At 40.6% G+C, this 25,236-nt stretch overlaps 1 protein-coding gene across 6 annotated transcripts in view; it reads left to right on the plus strand.

The window, feature by feature from the left end:
- Nucleotides 1–25,236, plus strand: part of dntt (deoxynucleotidyltransferase, terminal) — a 122,489-nt gene that overhangs the window by 36,665 nt on the left and 60,588 nt on the right. For all 6 annotated transcript variants that reach the window (XR_009064581.1, XR_009064580.1, XM_057847871.1 and 3 more), the window contains 2 exons: nucleotides 215–347; nucleotides 22,084–22,186. Coding sequence is in view for 4 of the 6 variants with exons in the window: in XM_057847871.1 (XP_057703854.1) it covers nucleotides 215–347; nucleotides 22,084–22,186 (236 nt within the window). In the remaining 2 variants the exon portion in view is untranslated. The remainder of the gene's footprint in view (nucleotides 1–214; nucleotides 348–22,083; nucleotides 22,187–25,236) is intronic.

The following is a 25,236-nucleotide window of genomic DNA, read 5'->3' on the forward strand; positions in this document are numbered from 1 at the left end:
AATGTGACAAAAACAAAACAAATAGTTGAGATAGAGAAAACCAAAATGACATCAGTTCATCATTTACTGACATGCACCAGCAGTCGCCTTCTAGCACAACATATCACATTGTATCTCCCGTGTAATTCACCCTGACTCTCCACTACCTCAGAGCAACTGGCTGTGATTGATGGCTGGCTCCCAGACTAATAACTACATGGTCTTTCCCCTGCAGGTTTTCTGCATTATGGAGACATCTCGAGGGCTGTCACTAAAGCGGAGGCTCAAGCCCTGGGGAACATTATTGACGAAGCTGCCCATTTGATCACATCGGACGCCGTAATAGCAATGACAGGTGGCTTCCGCAGGTAGAAGACATGTCTGGTCCTCTCCTTGTGATGTGGTGGTTGAAAGAACGATATGGTTAGCTGATGTAATGGCAATGGTCTGATCCGTCCTTCTATTTTGCTATCTTAAATTATTCAAATTTTCAAATCAAGCTTCAAACTAGGCCTGCACAATATATTGTTTGAACATCGCCATCGCAATGTGCGCATGCGCAATAGTCTCATTGCAGGACGTGCAATTGTTTATTTTACTTTTTTTGTTTAAATATTTTTATTTTTGCTTTTGTTTTTCTTCATAAAAGCAGCAGTTGTGCAGAGAAATGGCTTCTGGGATCCCTTTTATATATGGCGGAAAACACAGACAAGACTGAAAAAGCAGTTTCTGCTCTTGCACCCTCTTTAAAAAAAACTGTATTTTAAGCCAAAAGAACTGTTGTGTTTGATTGAACAATATGTCTATACGCCGCCATAGCAGATTCATGGCGCACTAACTCTCCAAACTATTTTTAATTTGCCCGTTTTACCCTGAAATCCCCTGTTTACAGATGTCGCGCAACCGCTTTTGTGTCAACCTAGCCATAAAAAGACGGTAAGTAATTATATTTATTATTCAAAATGTCTGTCATTTTTAGCTTAGAATCATTAATTGATGTCTAATATTTAGTTTAAAAAAAAACGAGACTTTAAAAAACTATTCACTCGCATATTTTAAATTTTTAAACAAATTACGTCAGAATGAAAAATTTGGCGTCTGTAAAAAAGTCACTGATCTCTACCTCATAACTATCGCTTATTTTTTTTTTTTTTGTTCCTGTCGCATTTTGCCTGATATGTTAGATGATAATCGCTCCAAAGAATTTAAAAAAAAAAAAAAAACGTATAAAAGGGTAACTATATGAAAAAAAATCTCAACCACTCCTTGTTGTCTGCGATTTCTGCATCGCGGCCCTTGTTATATCACCATGTTTCACCCATAAAATAAAAAAATAAAAAAAATTCCGGCTGTGGCCATTCACAGCTGTGTCTTGACATTCGGTGATACAATTTACATGGAGTTTTTGGATTGAAACATGCTATGTACGCGATAATATCTCGTTAAAATTGTGGCGTCTTTAGTTCTGCTCTCGCCTCCAGTTAGGGTTTTGCTGTTAAAATTTATTTTTTTTTTTTTAAATTTATTTTTTCCTAAAATGCCCTCCTGTTTAAATCCCCCCCCCCCCCCCCCTCCAAGCTCTCCAATGATGTATCACACGTGCATATCGGACAATTTTGAAATTTGGTCAAAATGGGGGTCTCAGAGTGGAACTTCAAGTCAACTGAGTGTTTTCCGCCACATACAAATGTCCATCGTTCACAGATAAACCCCCTTCGTCAGATGTCCCGATCACATATTTTTGAACCTGTTCAGAGTCATTTGATTTGAGAATCTGCTGATACCGAGTCCCGATGCTGGAAAAACTGTTTTTTTTTTTTGGCTTTGACGCTCACACTGTTGAGAACAACCTCTCACTCTCACAATGAATGAGTTTCCACAGCACATTTCAGACTATGCACCAAGCTTAACGATGTTTAACACATTTGTGCCTTTGATCGTAGAGCTACCGAGGCGTCTATGGCCAGATAAAAGCTACAAACCTGTCAATCATCATTAACTTTAAGTACCAAATGCCAGCTGCACTGGTGACCAAGAAAAACAGTTTGGTTGCACTGCTTAGCAGGAGGGAGGGTGCGAAACTACGAGCATGAAGCAGGGAAAAAAAAAAAAAAAAAATTCTAAAATTAAAAACCCTATCCTTTTCACCCGATTCATTCCTCTGAAAAATGCCGCAATAGGCCCGATTTCCGATCATGTGATCGGATCGGGACATTTCTAATGAATACAAAGTGATCCACCAAAGTCTTCCCAAACAGCTGTTCAAGTCATCTGGGGAAAATTCTTTGTTTTAATGTTGCAATCATCATCGGCGATCACTCGTAATCGAGTATGATAGTCCACCTGGGGGGGAGGTGTTATTTGTGGGTCCTCAGATGGCTGAAAAGTCCAATTCTAGAACCACAGACTTTCGTGCAGTGTGGGCATGGGTACGTGTTACTGGGGGTGGAATATGATGTGGCCTCATGGGTGGCAGTTTTCCTCTCCTTCCTGCGCTGTCTTTTGACTGTGGCAGCCCGGCGGAGATTAAGTTCATGGAATGTGGCTCCTTTGCATAGACTGTCTCTCCATGCAGGCCTATTTTGGGCAAGGTCTTCCCAGCAAGCGCTGTTGATGTTGAACTGCTTGAGGCAGTTTCTTATGTTATCCTTGTAGCGCTTCTTCTGCCCTCCAGGAGCTCTCTGGCCTGTCAGCAGCTCTGAATAAAGGACCTGTTTGGGCAGCCGCGTGTCTGGCATTCGGACAACATGGCCGGTCCATCTGAGTTGATGTTTAATGACGGTGGTGCTAATGCTGTCTATGTTTGCCTCCTCGAGTACCCTGACATTTGTGCGCTTCTGGTTCCACGTTATGTGCAGGATTTTACGTAGGCACCTCTGGTGGTAGGACTCCAGAGCTTTTACGTGCCTGCTGTAAGTGGTCCATGTCTCTGCTCCGTATAGAAGTGTAGGCATGATAACAGCCTTGTAGACAAGGATTTTTGTCCTTGCCAGCAGGTCGGGATTTTCAAAGACCCTTCTTCGGAGCTTTGCAAACGCTCCTCCGGCACAGTAAATTCGATGGTGTACCTCAGAGTCAATGTCTGCGCTCGAGGAGAGGTGGCTGCCCAGGTAGGAAAACTGGTCCACATTTTCAAGGACTGTGTTGTCGATCATTATTGTTGGCGGGGTTATGGTGGAATCTCGTTGAGGCTGATAGAGCACCTTGGTCTTTTTAACATTTATGGCCATTCCTAGGAGCTTGTATGCTCTAGCAAAAGCATCAAGTATGGTCTGGAGATCTTTCTCTTTGTGGGCGACGATGGCATTGTCATCTGCGTATTGCAGTTCCACAATAGAGGTATTGGAGATCTTCGTCTTGGCCTTGAAACGGTTAAGATTGAAAAGCTTGCCATCTGTTCTGTAAATGATCTGGACTCCAGGGGGTAGGCTGTTACTAATTAGGTGGAGAATGGCTGCAATGAAGACGGAAAACAGGGTAGGGGCAATTATACATCCTTGTTTGACCCCAGTTGCCACCTTGAAAGGCTCAGTCTCACTTCCACTGCAGAGAACTGTTGCTGACATGTTGTCATGCAGGAGCCGCAAGATCCTGATGTACTTGTCTGGACATCCACTTTTTGATAGGATTTTCCAGAGAGCCTCACGGTTTACAGAGTCAAACGCCTTTGATAGATCGATGAAGGCCACGTATAGTGGTTGCTTTTGTTCCTTGCATTTCTCTTGTAATTGTCTAGCTGTGAAGATCATATCTGCTGTGCCTCGCGCAGAACGGAAACCACACTGGGACTCAGGTAGGATTTCTTCAGATGTTTGATGTAGCCTCTTTAACAGAATGCGGGCAATGATCTTTCCAGTTGTAGAGAGGAGTGAGATGCCCCTGTAGTTTCCACAGTCTGCCTTGTCCCCCTTTTTGAACAGGATTACAATGAGTGCATCTCTAAGATCTGCAGGTATTGCCTCCCTGTCCCAGATTTTATTGATGAAAGCATGCATGTGCCGAAGAAGGTTGTTCCCTCCGGCCTTCAGGATTTCAGCTGGAATTCCATCAGGACCAGCAGCTTTGTTGTTTCGTAGCTTTGCGATGGCATCTTGAACCTCCAACAGGTTTGGTGCATCACCCATGCATTCCTTCACGGGACTCTGTTGGACCAGAGGGTGCTTGATATCTGATGACTGGGTCCATATACAGCTTTGGTCGCATTGAAGAAGCCCTTTGTGTCCCCTGCTTCGGCAAGTTCTTGAATTTCCCTGGCTTTCTCTGTCCACCATTGGTTTTTAAGCACCCTTACCCGACGTTGGACGCAGGCTTTGGCCCTGGCATGAGCTTCCCTCTTGTCCTGGCATGAGATGTCTTTCTGCCAGGCACAGAAAGCCTGCCGTTTTTGGGAAATTAGTTGTTCGATTTCCTCGTCGTTTTCGTCAAACCAGTCTTGGTTTCTCTTAGTTTTTAAACCGAGGACTTCTTGGCCAGTGTTCAGGATGGTGGTTTTCAAAGAGCTCCAGTGTGCCTCAACATCATCAGGATACACAGGTGGCAAGTTGTCATTTATAGCAGCTTGGAGTAGCTCCTGTGTCTCAGGCTTTCCCAGGTTCCTGATGTTGAGGCAGGGGCGCTGTTGCTTTTTCCTCCCTCTCCTTTTGGGCATCAGTCTGATGGCCATGATTGATTGAATTAGGCGATGGTCTGTCCAGCATCCATCTGTACAGGACATTGCCCTGGTTAGATGTACATCACGCCGGTCCCTAGTTCTGACGATTATGAAATCAATCAGATGCCAATGTCCTGAACGTGGATGCATCCAGGAGGTCTTAAATTTGTCTTTCTGTCTGAAGAGGGTGTTGGTGATAGTGAGATTGTGTTCTACACACTTGGTCAGAAGGAGAATCCCATTGGAGTTGATGTTACCTACACCCTCTTTCCCAATGGTGCTAGTCCATGTTCCATGGTCCTGACCAACTCTGGCATTGAAATCCCCCAGAAGGATGATTTTGTCCTCTTTGGGAATGCCTGATAGGATGCTGTCCAAACTAGAATAGAAGGCTTCCTTGACATCATCTTGTGAGTCCATTGTGGGGGCATATGCACTCACAGCGGTGGCCATCTGGTTGTCTTCCAGTTTTAACCTGACTGTCATTAGGCGTTCACTAATGCCATGGGGCAGTTCAGTAAGCTGGCCAACCAGGTTGTTTCTGATGGCAAATCCAACTCCGTGTATCCGCGGCTCCCCAGCAGGCTTCCCTTTCCAGAAGAATGTGTATCCTCCCTTTTCCTCCCTCAGTTGACCTTCTTCTGCCAGTCTGGTCTCAGACAGGGCTGCAATGTCAATGTGAAACCTCTGCAGTTCCCTTGCTACAAAGGCAGTTCTCCTCTCTGGCCTGTCACAGGAGTCATTGTCTAGCAGGGTGCGTACATTCCAGGTTCCGAAATTCATTCTTTTGTATTTTCGACCGCATTAAAGGAGATCCCACTGGACGCGGTAATCCAGCCAGGAAGTTGGTGAGGCAGACAATTTTTAGGACACCTTTTCTAGTCCTTCCCCCTACTGGGGTGAGCAGTGTGGTTCCTGAAGAGGACTGCTCAGTCATGGGTGAAGGTACCGAAGGACTCTCCTGCCTCAATCCGAGAGCCCAGCGACTCAAGCTTCACTCACCGCCTGTGTGCTAGTTCGTGACTGGGAGCTTCTAGACTTCTCAATCCTGCTCCCGTCGCCCTTTGCTAGTCGCCACAGGGCTTGGGGGTGGGTGGGGGTGGGGTGGGGGGGGTGCAATCATAGATTTCCCAACAGGCGGACGCCTGTGCGTGACTTCTTTTAACGTGGAGAGACTGGTGCACGGACAGCCACCACACGATCCTTGACAGTGAGAGACCAGCGCCCAACGGCATGGACTCCATGACAGTCGGAGGCCCCCTTCTGCTGCAGCCTTCCTCCACCTTCACAGCCGGTGTGGACCGCCATTTGACAGCAGGGCCCACTCTCCGCCTGCTCCGCTGTTGAGGTCTTTTCTGGGCCGCGCTTCGTCTGGCACCTCCCCCTCGACCTTACCGCCATGGGTGACCCTACCAGGAGCGAAGCTCCCGACGGCATTGCTCTTGGGATCTTAGGCACACACAAGCTTCTCCACCACGACAAGGTGGCGACCCCCCGGAGAAGAATGTTGCAATATACTGTATATCACAATATACGTATATAGTAGCAGTGCAACAGTTTGCGGTTCAAAGCCGAACCGTACGGTTCGCCCTGTACGGTTACATACGCCTTTATGAACCGCGCCTTTTCGGTTTTGCAATTAATTTATTCCGAACGCTTGTGGAATGAATTTGTCGAGCTCTGTGTGCCTGTGTGTGACATGAAGCACAGCTGTGGAGAAATTCCTGCCCCGCAAGTAAATGTCCGATCGCTGTCAAACACCTGTGGAATAGAAGCAGAGTAACGCCCTCTCTCGCTTACGAGCAGGGCCGGCCCAGGCCATTTGGGGGCCCTAAGCAAAATAATGCAAAGGGGCCCGTATTTTTGGCCCACCATTTCGTCACAGCGTACTGTGAAACCCATACATGCAATCCAACCCATACGTCCATATTTTGTATATTAATCAGATTTTGTTGCACTGCATACTTCAAACTTCTCACCCCAAATGATTGTCAGTACTTACAGTAGATAGCGCCAAACATTTTCTGAAAGAGGAAAGAAGTCGAGGAAGAACTTTTCTTTTTTTAAGCTTGTAATCAAGTATCAAAACTCACAAAAGTCAAATAAAGCAAACTGTAGTAAACAAAATAGAATATAAATTAAATAATTGCCAGATTGGGGGCCCCCTAGTGGCCCAAAGCAGCTGCATAGTCTGCGTATAGGCTGGTCCGGCCCTGCTTACGAGTAAAGTGAAAGTGAAACAAGAAAGAAAGCAAAAAAGCGGAGGAGTGGAGAGACCAAATTTTGAGGAAGCACGGCTTCTTTCAAATCTGCGGTGTTGCAACATCTCGATTTCCCCGTGGACTACAATGCGGAGAGAAAATATTGAAAAAAAAAAAAAAAAAAAACAGTTTGCAAGCATTGCTCAGCGCTTGTTCCCTATGCTAATGGCAACACTTATAACATGACTCCAGCACCTCAGCCGGCATCACCCACAGATATCACTTTCTCAGAGCAGGACAACCCTGAAGATGACACCAGTGAAAACACACGGTGGGCTTTGTTAATTTATTTGCAACGCTTGACCCGCGTTACATTGTTCCCTCACGGACATATTTCTCTCACAACGTAATCCCCGACATTTATGAAATGGCACGCAAAGCCATCGAAGATGATTTCGCTACAGCACACAGCCCTGACCACTGATAATTGGACGTCCCGTGCTACAGAGTGCTACTACCAAACTGTGACGGTCCACTATAATTCATACCTGTCAAGTTGGACCGTCTCGGCGTAATTTGTACAAGTGAGCACTGATTTTTAAATGTGTACGTCGTACGTTACGTTCAAAATCTGTACGTTTTTCGGGCATTACTTTTTTCCTCTGTTCGGATTTTGTCAACGTTTTAACAACGAGACGATGTGCGTTAATACATTAGTTGAATGACGCGAGAAAAGTCAGTGACACTGAGCGGGAAGAGTGTTTGTCGTGACGCTGTAGCAAACGCAATGCTAGGCTAGGTGGCTCCAATATTTCCTGACTGTATTCGACAGCCTACAGTCGACGCCTAGATGTCTCATGCATATAGAACTACATGCAAAATGGCAGACTCGGTAGCGTTAGTAAACAGCCGCCATTTTAGAGCAGTAAACTTCTCCGAAAGGCTGTGTTGTAGTGAACCTTCCAAGCGAACCTAAGTAACTTTTTAGCTAAAATACTCCTAATTTGACAAAATCTTGACTTGAGTCTATCTTTAAAGAATGAAACAGTTTTAAAATTTTCACATGTCGAAAGTAGACAGAGGGGAACTATTGCAAAAACGGGAGCAATTTTATCAACTTTAACGGTTGATTCACAACATTAAATGACCTCCAAACATAGCAAATGTTACTATGTTTTTGTTTTGTTTTGTTCTGTTTTTTTTAAATGAAAAAAAAAACATGAAGGGTAAAACCAGTTACTTTGCCTAGTATTTTTTTTTAATACTGTGTGTGTATTTTAGTAGTCAGTCACTACACCAGCCAAAGAGCTAAGAGGCATTTTAACATTCGAAAATGTTTACATTTTAAGTGTTTATTTCATTTTCTTAAAAGCAAAATAAATGCAGTTAAAAAAAAAAAAAAAAAGAAAAGCAAAACACAAACCGAACCGAAACTGTGATCCCAAAACCGAGGTTCAATCCGAACCGTGGGCTAACTGAACCGTTGCACCCCTAGTATATAGCAATATATCGCAAACCCCTAAAAAGTCGCAATGTCAGTCTTTTCCGATATCGTTTAGCCCTACTTGAAACCATCAATGACGTTTTGGTTGCATGAGTAGATTTGCACTAATATCCATCCAAATTACCTGAACACTCGGGTCAAAGGTCATATTGGTTTGTGACAGTTATCTTTTCCTTGGTCACCTTAACTTTGGCAACTAAGTGCTCTTACCTACTGAGTGCAGCTATTTGCACCTTCCTTCCTCCTTTGCCTCTTTATACCTAGAGCTTTTTGCCTGAGTAAGTTAGGCCCCTTCTGGTCTGTGTGTTGTAAAAATCCAGTCATATCCTGTTTTGTGAGTGAGTGCGCACACGCATGTGCGCGTGTTCAATAATTCAGAAACAGCAGTATGGGCGCGGTAAGGAAGGGCACTTAAGTCAACACGGGTGACTGAGCCCTCACTTTGTTGTAAGTCTCCAATAGTGCCTGGTCGACCACTATACTGTATATACATGCTCCCAAGGAGCATTTTCATCTTTGTATTGTAGTATTTCTTTCATATTCTATTTAATAACACGTTACAGTACATAACAGATCTCAGGCTTCTAAAGAAATGGAATATTTTGTAAAAATCAAATAAGACAGTTCAGTCAGCACATATAGTGGGGCAAATAAGTATTTAGTCAACCACTAATTGTGCAAGTTCTCCCACTTGAAAATATTAGAGAGACCTGTAATTGTCAACATGGGTAAACCTCAACCATGAGAGACAGAATGTGGAAAAACACCCCAGAAAATCACATTGTTTGATTTTTAAAGAATTTATTTGCAAATCACGGTGGAAAATAAGTATTTGGTCAATACCAAAAGTTCATCTCAATACTTTGTTATGTACCCTTTGTTGGCAATAACAGAGGCCAAACGTTTTCTGTAACTCTTCACAAGGTTTTCATCACATGTAATTTAATTTTTCACATAAGGCTTAATCTTTGAGTTAGCGGGGGTTTAATTGGTCGATGGAGTTGATTTCAACCACCATTGACTCACGCTCGCTTAGCCACTCCGGAGCCCTGAAACTGACAAATAACTGACAAACTGCACGGAATTTGTTCAGATCAACTCCAACGACCAAATAAACCCTTGCTAACTCCAAGATAAAGTCTAATGTCAAAAATTCTGAACTTCCCCTTTAAAATAAAGACCTAGCTGTTAAGATATTGTCTATAAAAGGTGTAAAGCAATAAAACAAACAACAAAAATTAATGAAATGCACAAGAATCCTACAACGTATTTCATAATGGGTCAAAATCATTTTTCGAGCAGATCATGTGACTAGCACCTTAGACTTCTTTTGCTTTGCTTAGCCAAAGCTACACCTGTGGAGGCAAGATGGATATTTAGAATTTCTGTAAACCTAAGCTTTTAAACGCAACCAACAACAACTGAGCTTGAACAGTTTTATATAGATGTATATATACAGTATTGGCCAAAAGTTTGGCAACACCTCAAAGGTGGATACTTTGAAGAATGTAGAATATAAAACCTGTTTTCAGTTATTTCACATTTTTTTGCCATTCCACATGTTCGTTCATAGTTTTGATTTATTCAGAGAGGATTTACAATCGTAGGGAAAATATATAAGACGCAAAAATGATGAGGTGTGTCCAAACTTTTGACTTTTGTTTCAGAGTCATCAACATCCTTTGCCCCCAGTCCCACAAAAGTAAAACTCTGCCTATGGTTACAAACACTAACAATAAAATGTGCATAAAGGCTGGTTACTAACTGTAGAAGTGCTGGCTGTCTTTTCACTTGTAGGCTTTGTTTCAAGTTTTGTCGTGTTGTGCTGGAATTCCAAGTGCTTCCTTGATGAATTCTATGTAGAGTTTTTAGCGGCCAACAGTCTTTTTCAGCCAGCGCAAAGTTTGCAACGCACAGAGATATTTTTGTCATCTTTACTGGACAGAAATGTGATTTAATGGCTGTACGTATTTCCAGTGAGCAAAAGCAGCCATTTAGGTATACTGTATATCCTGCCTTTCACTGTTAGCCTCGCTGCCTCATCAGAATGCTATGTTGTTGACCGCAGTGGCAGACAGCGCTCAAACAGCATGGTAACACACGTGACCTGTTTTTTTTTTTTTTCCCTGATGAGAAAACGTGAGATGTGATGTCACTCCCAAACTCAAGAGCAATATTTTCTATTCAAATGCTCTTCGTACATGACTACAGTATTCATCATTCTACATACATTATGAGGCAAAAACAAAATAGTAACGCACAGGCACTAAGGAAACTAACTTTAATCGGATTACTGGCTTGGGAAAATGAATGCGTTAGATTGCTCGTTACTAACGCGTTACTTAATAACGCGTTACTGACAACACTGCCCTTACCATTACAGCACAATGACATTTAACTGGCGCCTAAATAAGTCAATGCCATGGACAGCCATGCACGTCCTTGCCAATGACGGCCATGTAAGTCAATGCTATTGACCGCCATGTATCTCGAATCTATTGATGCCAATGTACTTGAATTTCATTGACAGCAGTGTACGTCCATGCAATGGACGGCCATGTACAGTATGTCCATGCCATTGACAGCCATTTACATCTTTGCCATTGATGGCCATGTACTTCCATGCCATTGACGGCCATATATGTCGATTCTATTGATGCCAATATACTTGGATTAAGTTGACGTATATGTAAGTAGATACCACTGACGGCCATGTACGTCAAAATATCAACAGGAAATGACCTGATATCAACAGGAAGTGACCCTGAAATGTCCCCAAATCAACAGGAAGTGACCTGAAATCAGCAAGACGTGAACATGGAATTTACCTGCAAAAGCAAAGCTGCCTTAATGCTTTCGTTTACTGCTTGTTGTTAATGATTGATCTCCTCTTATGCAGTGCCATTGCACCTAACTGTAGCGAGATTTAAAAAAAAAAATAGTTTAGTTTGAAAATAATGTTTTTATCCTTGAAAATAACTTTCTGATCTCAAGTTCCTGGTCAAATATAATAAAGGTTTATTGCTGTAATGGTTGGAAATGTTCTACTTCTCTTGACATGAGAGAAACATTAGTGAGGGTATCCTCCCTATACAGCATAGTAAGTCCTAACTTCAAAGAGCTGAGTGACAGCTTGAATGATGTCTGATTATGTAAATAACTGCTCCTCAAGGGAAAATGTGGTAAAAGAGATGAGGAAAAAAAGATTAGAGCATCACGGCTAGTTAACATCAAGATGATGAGGAGCAACAGTACACGATTTATGGGAGAGGAGTCTGCTGAAAAGCATAACAGGCCCTATGAGGGAGCTTTTTTATGACTTCAAACTCAGCAAGATGGAGCACACTTTAAAATCCTTCTAATATGTGGTGCAGGCTCAGGAGTAGACCCTGAAATCTAATTGGATTCATGCAGCGCTATATAGAAGAACAATGACTTGCACTTTTTAAGTCAATCAATGATTAATTGACCTTAATATTGGTAAAACGTATACCGTAGGTAATTAGTTCAAATAGATTAGATGACAATTGCTTTCAATGTCAGACTGCATTAAAAGTGGATCTTAGTTTGGGTCCATCACACCACCATATCTTATGGGCTCATTTAATTGCTAGCATTACCACTAATCACCCACTAATTTTCTTGATTGTGACATTCTTGAAATAGCATCTCCTAAAACTTCAACAGATGTAATTTCTACCATTGCTCGGGAGTCTCTTATTAGCCTAATTAATGAAAACCAAGAGCCTTCATTAAAATCTCTTGTAATAAACATGCTACAGAAACTTACACAAAAGTATGAGTCAAACACCAAATTTACAAAAAGTAACTGTCACTGCAGTAAGTCAAACTGTCATCCACTTCACAGCAAAGTAGCACAGCAAGGATTTTGACACTGCTGACATTAGCCTTATTGAAAGGACAGCTGTGAGAGGAGGGTGACAAGACTTAAAGAAATGTTGTTGAGGGGGATTAAAAATAGATTTTGGTGGAAAACACAGCCTCTGTTAGCAATGTATGTGAAACGCTCAAATGGTACCAGCTTGACTTAAGATCTTAGGGAAATCTGTGAATGCTATTTAACATCATGTTTGTCAGGAATGTCACCCAGTGACACTGAACTGCTCAAAAATCCTCAAGTAACAGGAGATCTCGGCAAGAAACACGCCGTTATGTACCATTGCTGTTCACTATAAATACTAAATCTAGGGTGACCATATTTTGATTTCCATAAAAGAGATGCTCGGCCTCGAGATACTTAAATTTTACTCGAAGTTCACTAAAAGATGCCTTATCACTTTAATATATTTAAAAGTGCCTCCTCTGTCTGGATCGGAATATTCAGTTTTATTTATACTTTTTTTCTTTGATTGAATTTTTTATTTGATTGAATAATAAAGACAGAAATCTACCGCCACATAATCATTCAGTAACGTCATCATTACACAGAAGTTGTTCGAAAACTAATACAGTCATGTGAAGAAATTAGGACACCCCATTAAATATTCAGTTCTTTATGAAGTAATGTTCACAGATTAATGTCAGATCTTGTTTGTCTTTATCTCTGGGAAAGAAAGCGATTTACAGTGGGGAGAACAAGTATTTGACACACTGCCAATGGGTTTTCCTATTGGCTGTCAACATGGGTGGTTGAGAGACAGAATGTGGAAAAAAAACAGAAAATCACATTGTTTGATTTTTAAAGAATTTATTTGCAAATCATGGTGGAAAATAAGTATTTGGTCAATACTAAAAGTTCATCTCAATACTTTGTCATGTACCCTTTGTTGGCAATAACGGAGGCCAAACATTTTCTGTAACTCTTCACAAGCTTTTCACACACTGTTGCTGGTATTTTGGCCCATTCCTCCATGCAGATCTCCTCTAGAGCAGTGATGTTTTGGGGCTGTTGTTGGGCAACACGGACTTTCAACTCCTTCCACAGATTTTCTATGGGGTTGAGATCTGGAGACTGGCTAGGCCACTCCAGGACCTTGAAATGCTTCTTACAAAGCCACTACTTTGTTGCCCTGGCTGTGTGTTTGGGATCATTGTCATGCTGAAAGACCCAGCCACGTCTCATCTTCATTGACCTTGCTGATGGAAGGAGATTTTCTCTCAAAATCTCTCGATACATGGCCCCATTCAGTCTTTCCTTTACACAGAACAGTCGTCTTGGTCCCTTTGCAGAAAAACAGCCTCAAAGTATGATGTTTCCACCCCCATGCTTCACAGTGGGTATGGTGTTCTTTAGATGCAATTCAGTATTCTTTGTCCTCCAAACACGAGAACCTGTGTTTCTACTAAAAAGTTCTTTTTTGGTTTCGTCTGACCTTAACACATTCTCCCAGTCCTCTTCTGGATCATCCAAATGCTCTCTAGCGAACCGCAGACGGGCCTGGATGTGTACTTTCTTCAGCAGGGGGACACGTTTGGCAGGACAGGATTTGAGTCCCTGGCGGCGCATTGTGTTACTGATAGTAGCCTTTTTTACTGTGGTCCAATCTCTCTGTAGGTCATTCACTAGGTCCCCCCATGTGGTTCTGGGATTTTTGCTCACCCTTCTTATCATTTTGACGCCATGGGGTGAGATCTTGCATGGAGCCCCAGATCACGGGAGATTATCACTGGTCTTGTATGTCTTCCATTTTCTAATAATTGCTCCCACAGTAGATTTCTTTACACCAAGCTTTTGACCTATTACAGAATCAGTCTTCCCAGCCTGGTGCAGGTCTACAATTTTGTCTCTGGTGTCCTTCGACAGCTCTTTGGTCTTGGCCATAGTGGAGTTTGGAGTGTGACTGACTGAGTTTGTGGTCAGGTGTCTTTAATACCGATAATGAGTTAAAACAGGTGCCATTAATACAGGTAACGAGTGGAGCCTTATTAGACCTCGTTAGAAGTTAGACCTCTTTGACAGCCAGAAATCTTGCTTGTTTGTAGGTGACCAAATACTTATTTTCCACTCTAATTTGGAAATAAATTCTTTAAAAATCAAACAATGTGATTTTCTGGTTTTTTTTTCCACATTCTTTCTCTCATGGTTGAGATTTACCCATGTTGACAATTACAGGCCTCTCTAATCTTTTCAAGTAGGCGAACTTGCACAATTGGTGGTTGACTAAATACTTATTTGCCCCACTGTAATGACTCTTTTGGGTACATTAGCATTTGATTATGTACCTATTGATCTTAAAGTCTTAACAACTGGGCGGGCTCTCTGGGAACACGTCAATGTCAGCACAGTACCTTAGTAATCTGTGCAAAGCGTTAGTCAATTTCAACACACGCTAATCGGTCCCATAAAAAATAATGAAAACCGGACATTTTCATGGATTTAAAAAAAAAAAAAACGCCGGACGCCACAAACAGGATGTAAAACGTGGACATGTCCGGGCAAAAGAGGACATTTGGTCACCCTACTAAAACCGAATGAACCATGACATTTAGAAGAGGCATTTTCCGCAATGTTAGCTATGATCAGCAATCCTTTACAGGATGAGTGGTAAACAAAATTATTGGATTCTTCTCAAGTAGAGTTTAACAAAATGTTTTTCATGAGACATAACTCGTTAACATGTTTTTTCTTGCATTCATGTTCTCTTCATTATCACTTCCCGTTTCTTGTTGTGAGGCAAAAGTGTTAGTGAAGTGACACATCACGGCGAGGAAAGCAGTTTTTTTTTTCTGTGGCTAGCTCCTTTAAGCTGTGACTAAACTTTTCTATCCTCACATTTTTTTGACATTTCTAGAAGCAACACTTCCCACATCTGTATTATTCATACATGTCACCCTGTCATCCACACAAATTTGTAAATAACCTTTAATATTTCATGCGCTTTGTGCTGGAAGCACTTAATAATTTATCATTTTTTCCTCACGCAATATAAGTGTAGACCAGCTGACTTTACACTCTTTTTTTTTCCTGCATGGTGCCACAACTGACCGTAAGTGAATACCTTATAGAGATTTCAACGAAAAGGAAGAAAAACAACCTCAATTTAGGTGAATGAGACTTGTGTGCTGTCATCCATTTTTCTGCTGACCAAAACTCTTTATTAGTGCAAGTAGCTGCACAGTCTCCTATACATACTAATAATGCAGTTACTATCCAGAGAGCTGTAAAGTGTAATGCACTGTATATGTGAATGTAACCTACTTCACCAACTACCCATTCTTATGCCATGCACTCACTCATAGATGTCCAAGAGAGGATTTGCTGATGATCTCAGTCTCTCTCCCTGTTTATGTTTTTGCTATTCATGGCACATATTTATGCAGTACAGTCAAGTTAGATTTGCCAGCATAGTAGGGGCAACTTGTGAGCTTCATGTGTTTTAACATCCAACACCAACAAGAAAAATTGTGGAAATCTCAGCTTTGCCAATTAAAAGAGCTGTGGGGTTTACTGGGTTTTTGCACATTCAGCAAATAAAAAACTGCAATGGAAATACTAGTCAATTCATTTGGGTGAAGTTGTAGTTTCCAATAGCAATGACACACCCCACACTGAAAGTACAGTGGTATGAAAAAGTATCTGAACCTTTTGGAATTTCTCACATTTCTGCATAAAATCACAGTCAAATGTGATCGGATCTTTGTCAAAATCACACAGAGGTAAAAACAGTCTCTGCTTGAACTAAAACTACCCAAACATTTTTAGGTTTTCATATTTTGATGATAGCATGCAAACAATGACAGAAGAGGGAAAAATAAGTAAGTGAACCCTCTGTATTATAAATCTGTATTGACTTATACTAACCTCTATGTGTATTGGTTCAGGGGATAGAGCGGTATAAAAAAGTATCTGGACTTTTTGGAATTTCTCACATATCTGCATAAAATCACCATCAAATCTGATCTGATCTGATCTTTGTAAAAATCTCACAGATGAAAATACAATACTGCTTTAACTAAAACCACCCAAACATTTATAGGTTTTCATATTTTAATGAGGATAGCATGCAAACAATGACAGAATGGGGAAAAAAATAAGTGAACCCTGTGCCAAAGGAGACTTAAACGGCAATTGAAACCAATTTTTACCAAACATTTTAAGTCAGGTGTGTGCCCAATCACTGATGAGGGGTTTAAAGCTGCCCTGCCCACTATAAAACACACACCTGGTAAGAATTGTCTTGGTGTGAAGCATTGTCTGATGTGCATCATGGCTGGGTCAAAAGAGCTGTCTGAAGACCTGCGATCAAGGATTGTTGATTTGTATAAGACTGGAAAAGTATACAAAACCTTCTCTAAAAGTTTGGGTCATCAATCGACAGCCAGAGAAGTTGTCTACAAATGGAGAAAATTTGGCACTGTTGCTTCTCTCCCAAGGAGTGGCCGTCCACCAAAGATGATGCCAATAGTTCAGCGCAGAATACTCAGAGGGATAAAAAGGAACCCTTGAGTGTCTGCTAAAGACTTACAGAAATCACTGGCACAGTCCAACATCTCCAATATCAATGCATTGATAAACTATAGCCAAGAATGGTTTTCATGGGAGGACTCCACAGAGAAAGCCTCTGCTGTCTAAAAAAAACATTGTTGCTCGTTTAGTGTTTGCAAAAAGGCACTTGGACACTCCACAGAAGTTCTGGCAATTTTTTTTTTTTTGTGGACTGATGAAACTAAAGTTGAATTGTTTGAGAGTAACACACAACGTCATGTGTGGAGGGAAAATGGAGCAGCTTACCAACATCAACGCCTCATCCCCACCGGGAAGCATGGCGGAGGGAGCATCATGATTTGGGGCAATTTTGCTGCCTCAGGGCCTGGACAACTTGAATTCAAAAAGTTTATCAGGATGTTTTGCTGGAAAACCTGAGGCCATCCATCAGATAATTGAAGCTACAAAGAGGATGGATGCTTCAACAATACAATGATCCAAAACACAGAAGTAAATCTGAAACTTCAGAATGGTTTCAGAAGAACAAATTACATGTTCTAGAGTGGCCTAGTCAAAATCCATACTTGAACCCCATTGAGATGCTGTGGCATGACCTAAAGACAGTGATTCATGCCAGACATCCCAGGAATCTGACTGAACTACAGCTGATTTGTACAACGGGCCAAGATTAGTCCTGATTGATGTGCCAGACTGATCTGCAGCTAAAGGAAGCGTCTGGTTGAAGTTATTGCTGCCAAAGGGGGGGGGGGGGGGGCACAAAATATTAACTCATTTGCTCCCAAAAACGTATAAATACATTCTATTTTTAATTGTTTTAGTGTCCCAAAGACATATTAATACATCTTGTATGTTTTCTTTTCATAAGAGACATCTCTGGGTTCTGATTCAACTGAGCTCCAGAGCACAAAGCTGAAAATCCATTTTAAAGCAATAAAACTGGCCACTGGAGGGCAGTAGTGCATTTGGTAAGACCCGCAACCCGATTCAACGGCAACGAACGACCGGGCCGCACGGTCAGAGCTCCGGCAGAAGGATGCCAGGCGGCGGACGACTGAGCAGAACAACCGAGAGGACGCCCAGGATGCTAGGCGCTGGACGACCGAGCAAAACGACCCAGACCACCAGTGCAGCGGAAAATGCTGTTGAGTCCGTGCTGCTCGCCGAGCAGACTCCGCTGAGACTAAAAAAAAAAAAAAAATCCATCTTTATGAGAGAGGCAGCGATGAGGGAAAAGTTTACATGGCTGTCGCAGCAACAAAAGCGTCATCTCGGCGATAACAGCGTCATCTCTCAGTTAGTTATGTGTAAATAAATTGTTACTTTCCTATCAAAAGTAGGGCTGTCCCAAACGACTAATTTTCTCCCGATTAGTCAGCCGACTATTTTTACGATTAGTCGACTAATCATGTAATCTTTTTAAATTATTATTTTTTTACTAATTTAGCAATGAATTTTTTTTTTTTTACGCTTGTCAATTCACAAAAACATTTTTGGAACACTTCTTGATTCTTGATTAAAATACAAATAAACAGATAAATAACAATAATAAATCACAAACAATGAGTTTAAATGCTGATAGAATTAACTTGTGGAAAAGAATGGAATGTAAACAGATTCAGAACACTGACCTCACCTTTCCAAAATGATTCAAAACAATTCTTTAAAAAAATACCTAGCATTAATATTATAGTATACTGTAGTACTATATATAATAGTATTATAATAATTATTCATTGCCAATCAGAATTATCATAAAGGGTGTCATTTTAAAGGTATTCTTAGTGTAGAATCTGAAGTATGTGGGATTAACTCCAAAAAATCGTTATTTATATGACGAACATTACATGCTTTTATTTTGAAATGTTCCCTGGAAGTACCTTCGCTAAACCGCTAATTTAAGCTTTACACTCCGCAAAAAAAAGCACTTTTTGTCATTGCATGTGTTGTCAGTAATAGATTTTTTTTCCTTTTGCAAATGCTGTTCACCAGCGATTTTTCATGTTTGAAGTGTCACCGTTTACCTGCAAGTTTTGGAGAAGGCTGCCTGTTTTATAGCCGGCTAAAGTAGGTCGTCTTTTTCCCCCATTCACCTCAATGTAGCAATGCTGACGTATATAGTGTTTAATATACAGGGTGGCCACAAAGTCACGCACCAATGTTAATATTTATTTTTTGTTAATATAATTTTTTATTTTTTTATTTCAGATCAGACATGCCATTGACTACAGAGCAGCGCGTAGAAATCATTTTATTATCTGGTCGTGATGGTGCAACCAACAGAAGTGTTGCTGAGCAATTCAACAGAAACCATCCTCATTGGTGCGTGACTTTGTGGCCACCCTGTAGATGTGTTTTCTTATTTTCTATGTCTGAACTTTAATTCTACAGCGTGTTGATGAGAGAAAAGAATGAGTCTCATATGCCATCAGCACGCACGCACAAATAAATGCATGCATGCGCGCGCGCGCAGCGATAAGACAAAAATGACCGCCCTCATTTTTATTTACCATGCGATAATTGGACTCATTGCATATTGCGACAGGCTTAGCAACTTCAATAAAACATGTCATTAGTTAGTTAGATGGACTTACAATCTCCTGTCGTTATCATTCACGGCCGACGTGCAGCCAAGCTTGGCATTGAAGAGACAGGACACAACAGTGTACCCTCCTTTGTTTCTTTAAAAATAAGTCAATGTTTTGGACTCTGGTGCGCTTTTTTGGCTTTGTGCCGCTTTCCCCGCTTGCATACCAAGCGTCCGACATTCTGAACTTTCTACACATATATTCTTTTTAACCCTTCATTAACCATCGACGGGATGTTGTGCTCATCGACGGATTTTCGTCATCGGTGACGTCGACTATGTCGACTAGTCGGGACAGCTCTAATCAAAAGCTCTATTTGTCTTGTTGTATATGATATTTTGTAAAAGGAAACCATTATTCAGATGTTCAGGATGTAACTAAAGCAAAAAATAGCTGTGTTAAAGTCAAATTTATGTTTGAAATGTATGCTTTCACAAAAAGCTCAATTTCTCTGTTTTTTCATCAGAAATGGGAAAATTGCTCAAACAGCTATTTTCTAATGCTGATTTCTAAAGAATGAAAAAGATATGAACTAACTTTTTTCCTGCTGAAAGAAGAGAGTAATCTTTTGGTGGGTTCCATGTTTATATAGCAATAGAACAGAATTTTCTGTGGGCCTTGCAAAATCAGTCAAAATCCAGTAAAACGGCCGGGAGCGAAGGGCCTTTCTCCGGTGAAAATGGCTATGAGTGAATGAGTTAAATGTGATGGTTCACTTATTTTTCCCCCTTCTGTCATTGTTTGCATACTATCCTCATTAAAATACGAAAACCTACAAATATTTGTGTGGTTTTAGTCAAAGCAGTTTTTTCATCTGTGTGATTTTGACAAAGATCAGATCACATTTGATGGTGATTTTATGCAGAAATGTGAGAAATTCCAAAAGGTTCAGGTTCTTTTTCGTACCTTTGTAAGTGACATTTATTGTAGGGCTGTCAAACGATTAAAAATTTTAATCGAGTTTAATTACAATTTTTAAGCTGTAATTAATCGCAATTAATCGCAATTCAAACCATCTCTAAAATATGCCATATTTTTATGTAAATTATTGTTGGAATGGAAAGATATGACACACGACGGATATATACATACAACATACTGTACATCAGTACTGTACTTGTTTATTGTAACAATAAATCCACAAATGGCATTATTAACATTCTTTCTGTTAAAGTGATCCACGGATAGAAAGACTTGTAGTTCTTAAACGATAAATGTTATAGTTACAAATTATAGTAATTTTATATTAAAACCACTCTTCATGTTTTCGTTTTAATAAAATTTGTAAAATTTTCAATCAAAAGTAGAGGTAATATAATAATAATAAGAATAAAAATAACAATAATAAAAATAGAGAGAAAAGTTTTACGTGTATTTTGCATAGCTAAATTGATATGGAATGCCAGTTTATTTAGCATTGTTGTTTAACTATGTGTCAGAATAGGGCCTCATTACTATAGACTGAAGTGCTTTTCTTTTTGAGAACTTTTTTTTTTTTTTTTGAGAGAGATAGGAATATTATTTTTGTTGTGCTTTCACTAAACGATACTTATGTTTGTTGTGAAGGAGAAGCTTATGCCAATAAACGGCGCACCTGTGTCCACTCGCCTTTACTGTATAACATATACAGTGGGGAGAACAAGTATTTGATACACTGCCAAAACCCATTGGCAGTGTATCAAATACTTGTTCTCCCCACTGTATCTGTACATATCTTACCCAAAATAAAACAAGAGACACATATAGCCACTAAAAGAAAGAAAACTTACCGAAATATGTGTGGAGCACAAATAGCAATTTGCATTGCATTGTGAATACAGCATAAACGTCTCACAACTACTAATTCTCCCACGTTTTGAAGACATAACATGAGTATGAAACGGCGCTGCCCCCAAGCGGCCGGTGTCATTCTCTTCACTCTTAATGTCCATAAACGGCCTCATTGTAATGTTTGAGGCAATATGCCAGCGGGTGCGTTAATTGCGTCAAATATTTTAACGTGATTATTTTAAAAAATTAATTAACGCCCGTTAACGCGATAATTTTGACAGCCCTAATTTATTGTCATGTCACTGTTCTGTTAGCTGCGTCATTTGTGCTTTTGTGTACAAAAGATGTTTTCTGTCAATGTGTGTGAGTGAGCTTAATGATCAGTTTGAAATGGCACCTGGCCTATTTGGCAGCAAGCAGGAGCAAAAGATGGGGCTGAAACAGAGGTCAACTTTGAAAAATCAGGAGTCTTCTGTTATTCACTTGTAGCCTTTGTATCCTCTGTGTTTGTGTCAGCACTGTTCTCACCGATGACAAACTGCTCACATGGCTGTTTTACTGGGTCGCCATAATCACAAGAGCACAATGTTTCTTTTCATCATGGAATCTGAGCGCTTCGATAATGAGCCCAGAGCAAGTCTATAACACAAAAACACCTTTTCTTTGAAAAAATGCAATGTGTCACCTGTGCATTTGTTAAAGAAAACGCTGTATCGTTGAAATCTGTTTTATTTGATCATGGTGGACGTTTATTTAAAAAAAAAAAAAAAAAAAAAAAAAAAACAAGCAAAAAAACCCCCCCTCAAACTAAAACAAAACAAAGGCTGTTGGTTCATATAAACCTAGTCCACATAACTGGCCACATCCCAGATTCAAACCCCAAATCTCATATATGTCAAAACTGTGAGCCGAATGTGCTTACCATTTTTCCACTTTGTAGTCCGCGTATCAAATGCTGTCTTTTTTAAAAAACATTTTTTTTGCAGGGGTAAGGAGGTTGGCCATGATGTAGACTTTATCGTCACAACACCTGAGGCGGGAAAGGAGGAATACATGCTACGCCAAATTATCGATAGCTTCAAAAAACAAGTAAGTAATTGATTGGGATTAAGTGTTTATCCTTCAAAATAGTTCCAAATGAATTTTTAAACATGAACATTACTGAAGTTGTTGGGTCACTATGGCTAGGTTCATACAACAGGTCTTAATGCACAAATCCGATTTTTTGTCATATCTAGGGATGGGAATCGAAATCCGATTCCAATTCAGAACCGGTTCCTTGTGTTTCGAGGCCTCGACATCACAATGAAAAAGCCTGAACGATCCCTTTAACGATTCCTAAAGACGCATATTGCGTTGTGACGTGTCTTGTTGTCCAGACGCATCAAACTAGCATGGCGCCAAGAACCACCCGCTCCAAAGTTTGGCTACACTTCACCAGTGAAGAGGGTGAAAATGAAAGGTTACGATAGTTTAGCACGAGCATTGCAGCCGCAAACATAACAATGACAGCACGTAGGTTCAAACGCTCGAAAGTGTGTCTTTACTTCACGAGGAAAAATTACAACAAAACGACTTGCAGTCTTGCAAGGTGGAGATAACAGCATCGGGAGGGAATAAGACTGCACTGTCCTCACAGAGACGCTAAGGCTTAGTCCTGGCTATATAGCTAGCTAAACTCCCAAATGAGGATACAGAAGACGTTGGTATAATTTGCTGACTTTATTCAACCATCACTTGAAGAGTGAAACTAAAAATAGAAATGAAACGAATCAATTTAGTCCCCAACAACAAACAGGTTTGCATCAACGTAAATCTGCGATGATTAGCTGCTAATACAGCTAAACTGTTAGCATGCGTTCGCTAGCATTAGCACATCGTTCAAACTACTACACAACTGGATTTAAGTGTCCGATCGCGAGTGGAAGCACACAACAACAACACAAAAGACGATACATACAGGCGTTGCCTCTGTAGATATTTTACAAACATTAAAAAAGAACGTAGGCTCGTAGCAGTGTTTCCCCTCTCTCACTAACTCGCTCACTCGCTTGGATGCGGCATTTCTTCTTCGCGTGTAAGCGCGCTCTTCTTCACGTGAACGCGTTCTTCTTCGCGTGAGGAAGCGCAAGGGCGCCCCCACGTGAGCGTGAAAGCGCCATAAAAACTAATGCATTTCAATATACTGGTAAATAATACACTTTAACATGGTCCCCAAACTACGGTCCGCGGGCCGGATACGGCCCGCCCCCACATTTGGTCCAGGCCCTGAACAAGAACAAGCATTTTGAATTTTTTTTTTTCTTAATAGTGTTATTTATTTTCTGGCCTTTTTCTGTGAAGAACTCAGAGAGGGTTATTTGGTTATTATTTATTTGATTAATAGTGTTATTATTTATTATGATGATTATTATTATTATATTATTATTTTTATTTTATTTACTTTTGTTCTGTAAAGAATCCAGAAAGGGTCATTTGATTGCGGCTTTCTGAAAAGCAATAATTTTTTATATTTCGGCACTCCTGCAATTGTCACACTTTTTCTGTGTTCTGTTCAAACTGACCCCGGCCCCTTATCAGTTAAAAGTTATGTGGCCCTCACAGGAAAAAGTTTGGGGACCCCTGCTTTAACACATATTGCCAACGGCAGAACAACGACCTATATGCCAATATTCATTCATTCATTCATTTTCATATTTTTTATTTCTATTAAAAAAATGTTTCAGTAAAATGTTACACATTCTTGTGCATTTGCCACTTATTGCCACAGTTAATATTGAGGCTTTGGGCCTCTTTTGACCTCGTTGTGAGTTTGTAAGGTTGTGACTTCTGATTAAACTCGATGCCAATCAAAACGTTTGTTTCTTTTTCCCCAAATTAGAATCGATAAGAGAATCGATAAAGAATCGAATCGTTAAGCAATATCAATAATGGAATCGGAATCGTAAAAATCCTATCAATTCCCATCCCTAGTCATATCTGTTTTTTCTGGCGTGTCCATTGTCCATTGAGACCGTTCAAGTATCACGCATGCGCACTAATTCGCAGTCAGAGATGCGCTCTGCAAAGAGACCCGCTTGCGCAGAAGCATCAAAACAAATTACACATGCTAGCTGTATGTCATTCCAGAGTGATCATATTTTGATTTCCAAAAAGAGGACACAAATAACAGACATGAATAATCCCCATTTAGTCTTATATTATATAGTTTACATGGACTGATAGAACGCATACACGCACACACATGAGCCTTGACGTGTGTGCGGGAAATGACGTGGGTGCGTCGGTTTGCCCCGACTCGGCCATATGTGCAATAATGAAATATTGCTCATTCGGCACACAGAATGAACATTGAAAATTGTAAGTCTTATTCTGTTCTTCATTTTATATTTTTTTATGACTGTGGTCAAGCCCGCTTCGTGCTTAAAAGCAGAGTGCTAATGCCTACATAACTGCCGTCCTCCGTGCCTCTTGCTCTTTGCTGACGTAATTGCTGTATGAATTCCGATTTGGGAGTCTTGACAGTTCAGACCGCCATTCACGGTCTGAAAAAATGTGGCCCAGATCGGATTTGAACCACATTTGAAAGTGATTGGATTTGAAATGGTCCACTTCACTTGTCCCATTCAGACTGTCAACTTAATGCCTGACTCAAGTCGGAGAAACACGAAAAAATCGGATTCGTGCATTAAGACCTGTAGTATGAACCTAGCCTATGCTTCAGTGTTGCTAACTCCCCAGGAAAGTAGCTATTGGCTGTCGTAAAAGTCGCTAGAAGTCGGTAAATGACGTAATCGCTTGATTTACATGATTGGCAATTTAGCCAATTTAGGGCTGTAGGCGAGATGAATAACTTTGTGGAAGATGCAAAAAGTGAGTCACAAAAACACCAGAAAAAGTCGCTAGTCGCTTTAAATAAAAAAGTCGGATTTATAGTTTAACCACCAGTGCAATCTTACAAGATAATATACTAGTAGTATTTCAACCCCGTGGCCTGACTTCATCTCTGTCATCCCAAGTTTTTTTTTTTTTTTTTTAAACAACTCTGAGTTGTCTATCCCTTTTTTTTTTTTTAATTAAAATCCACACCGCCCCATGCCTAATGTCCTTCAAGGGTCTATTGACAATAATTACCTCCT

Source organism: Corythoichthys intestinalis, chromosome 10 (genome assembly GCF_030265065.1).
Source record: "Corythoichthys intestinalis isolate RoL2023-P3 chromosome 10, ASM3026506v1, whole genome shotgun sequence".
NCBI lineage: Eukaryota > Metazoa > Chordata > Actinopteri > Syngnathiformes > Syngnathidae > Corythoichthys > Corythoichthys intestinalis.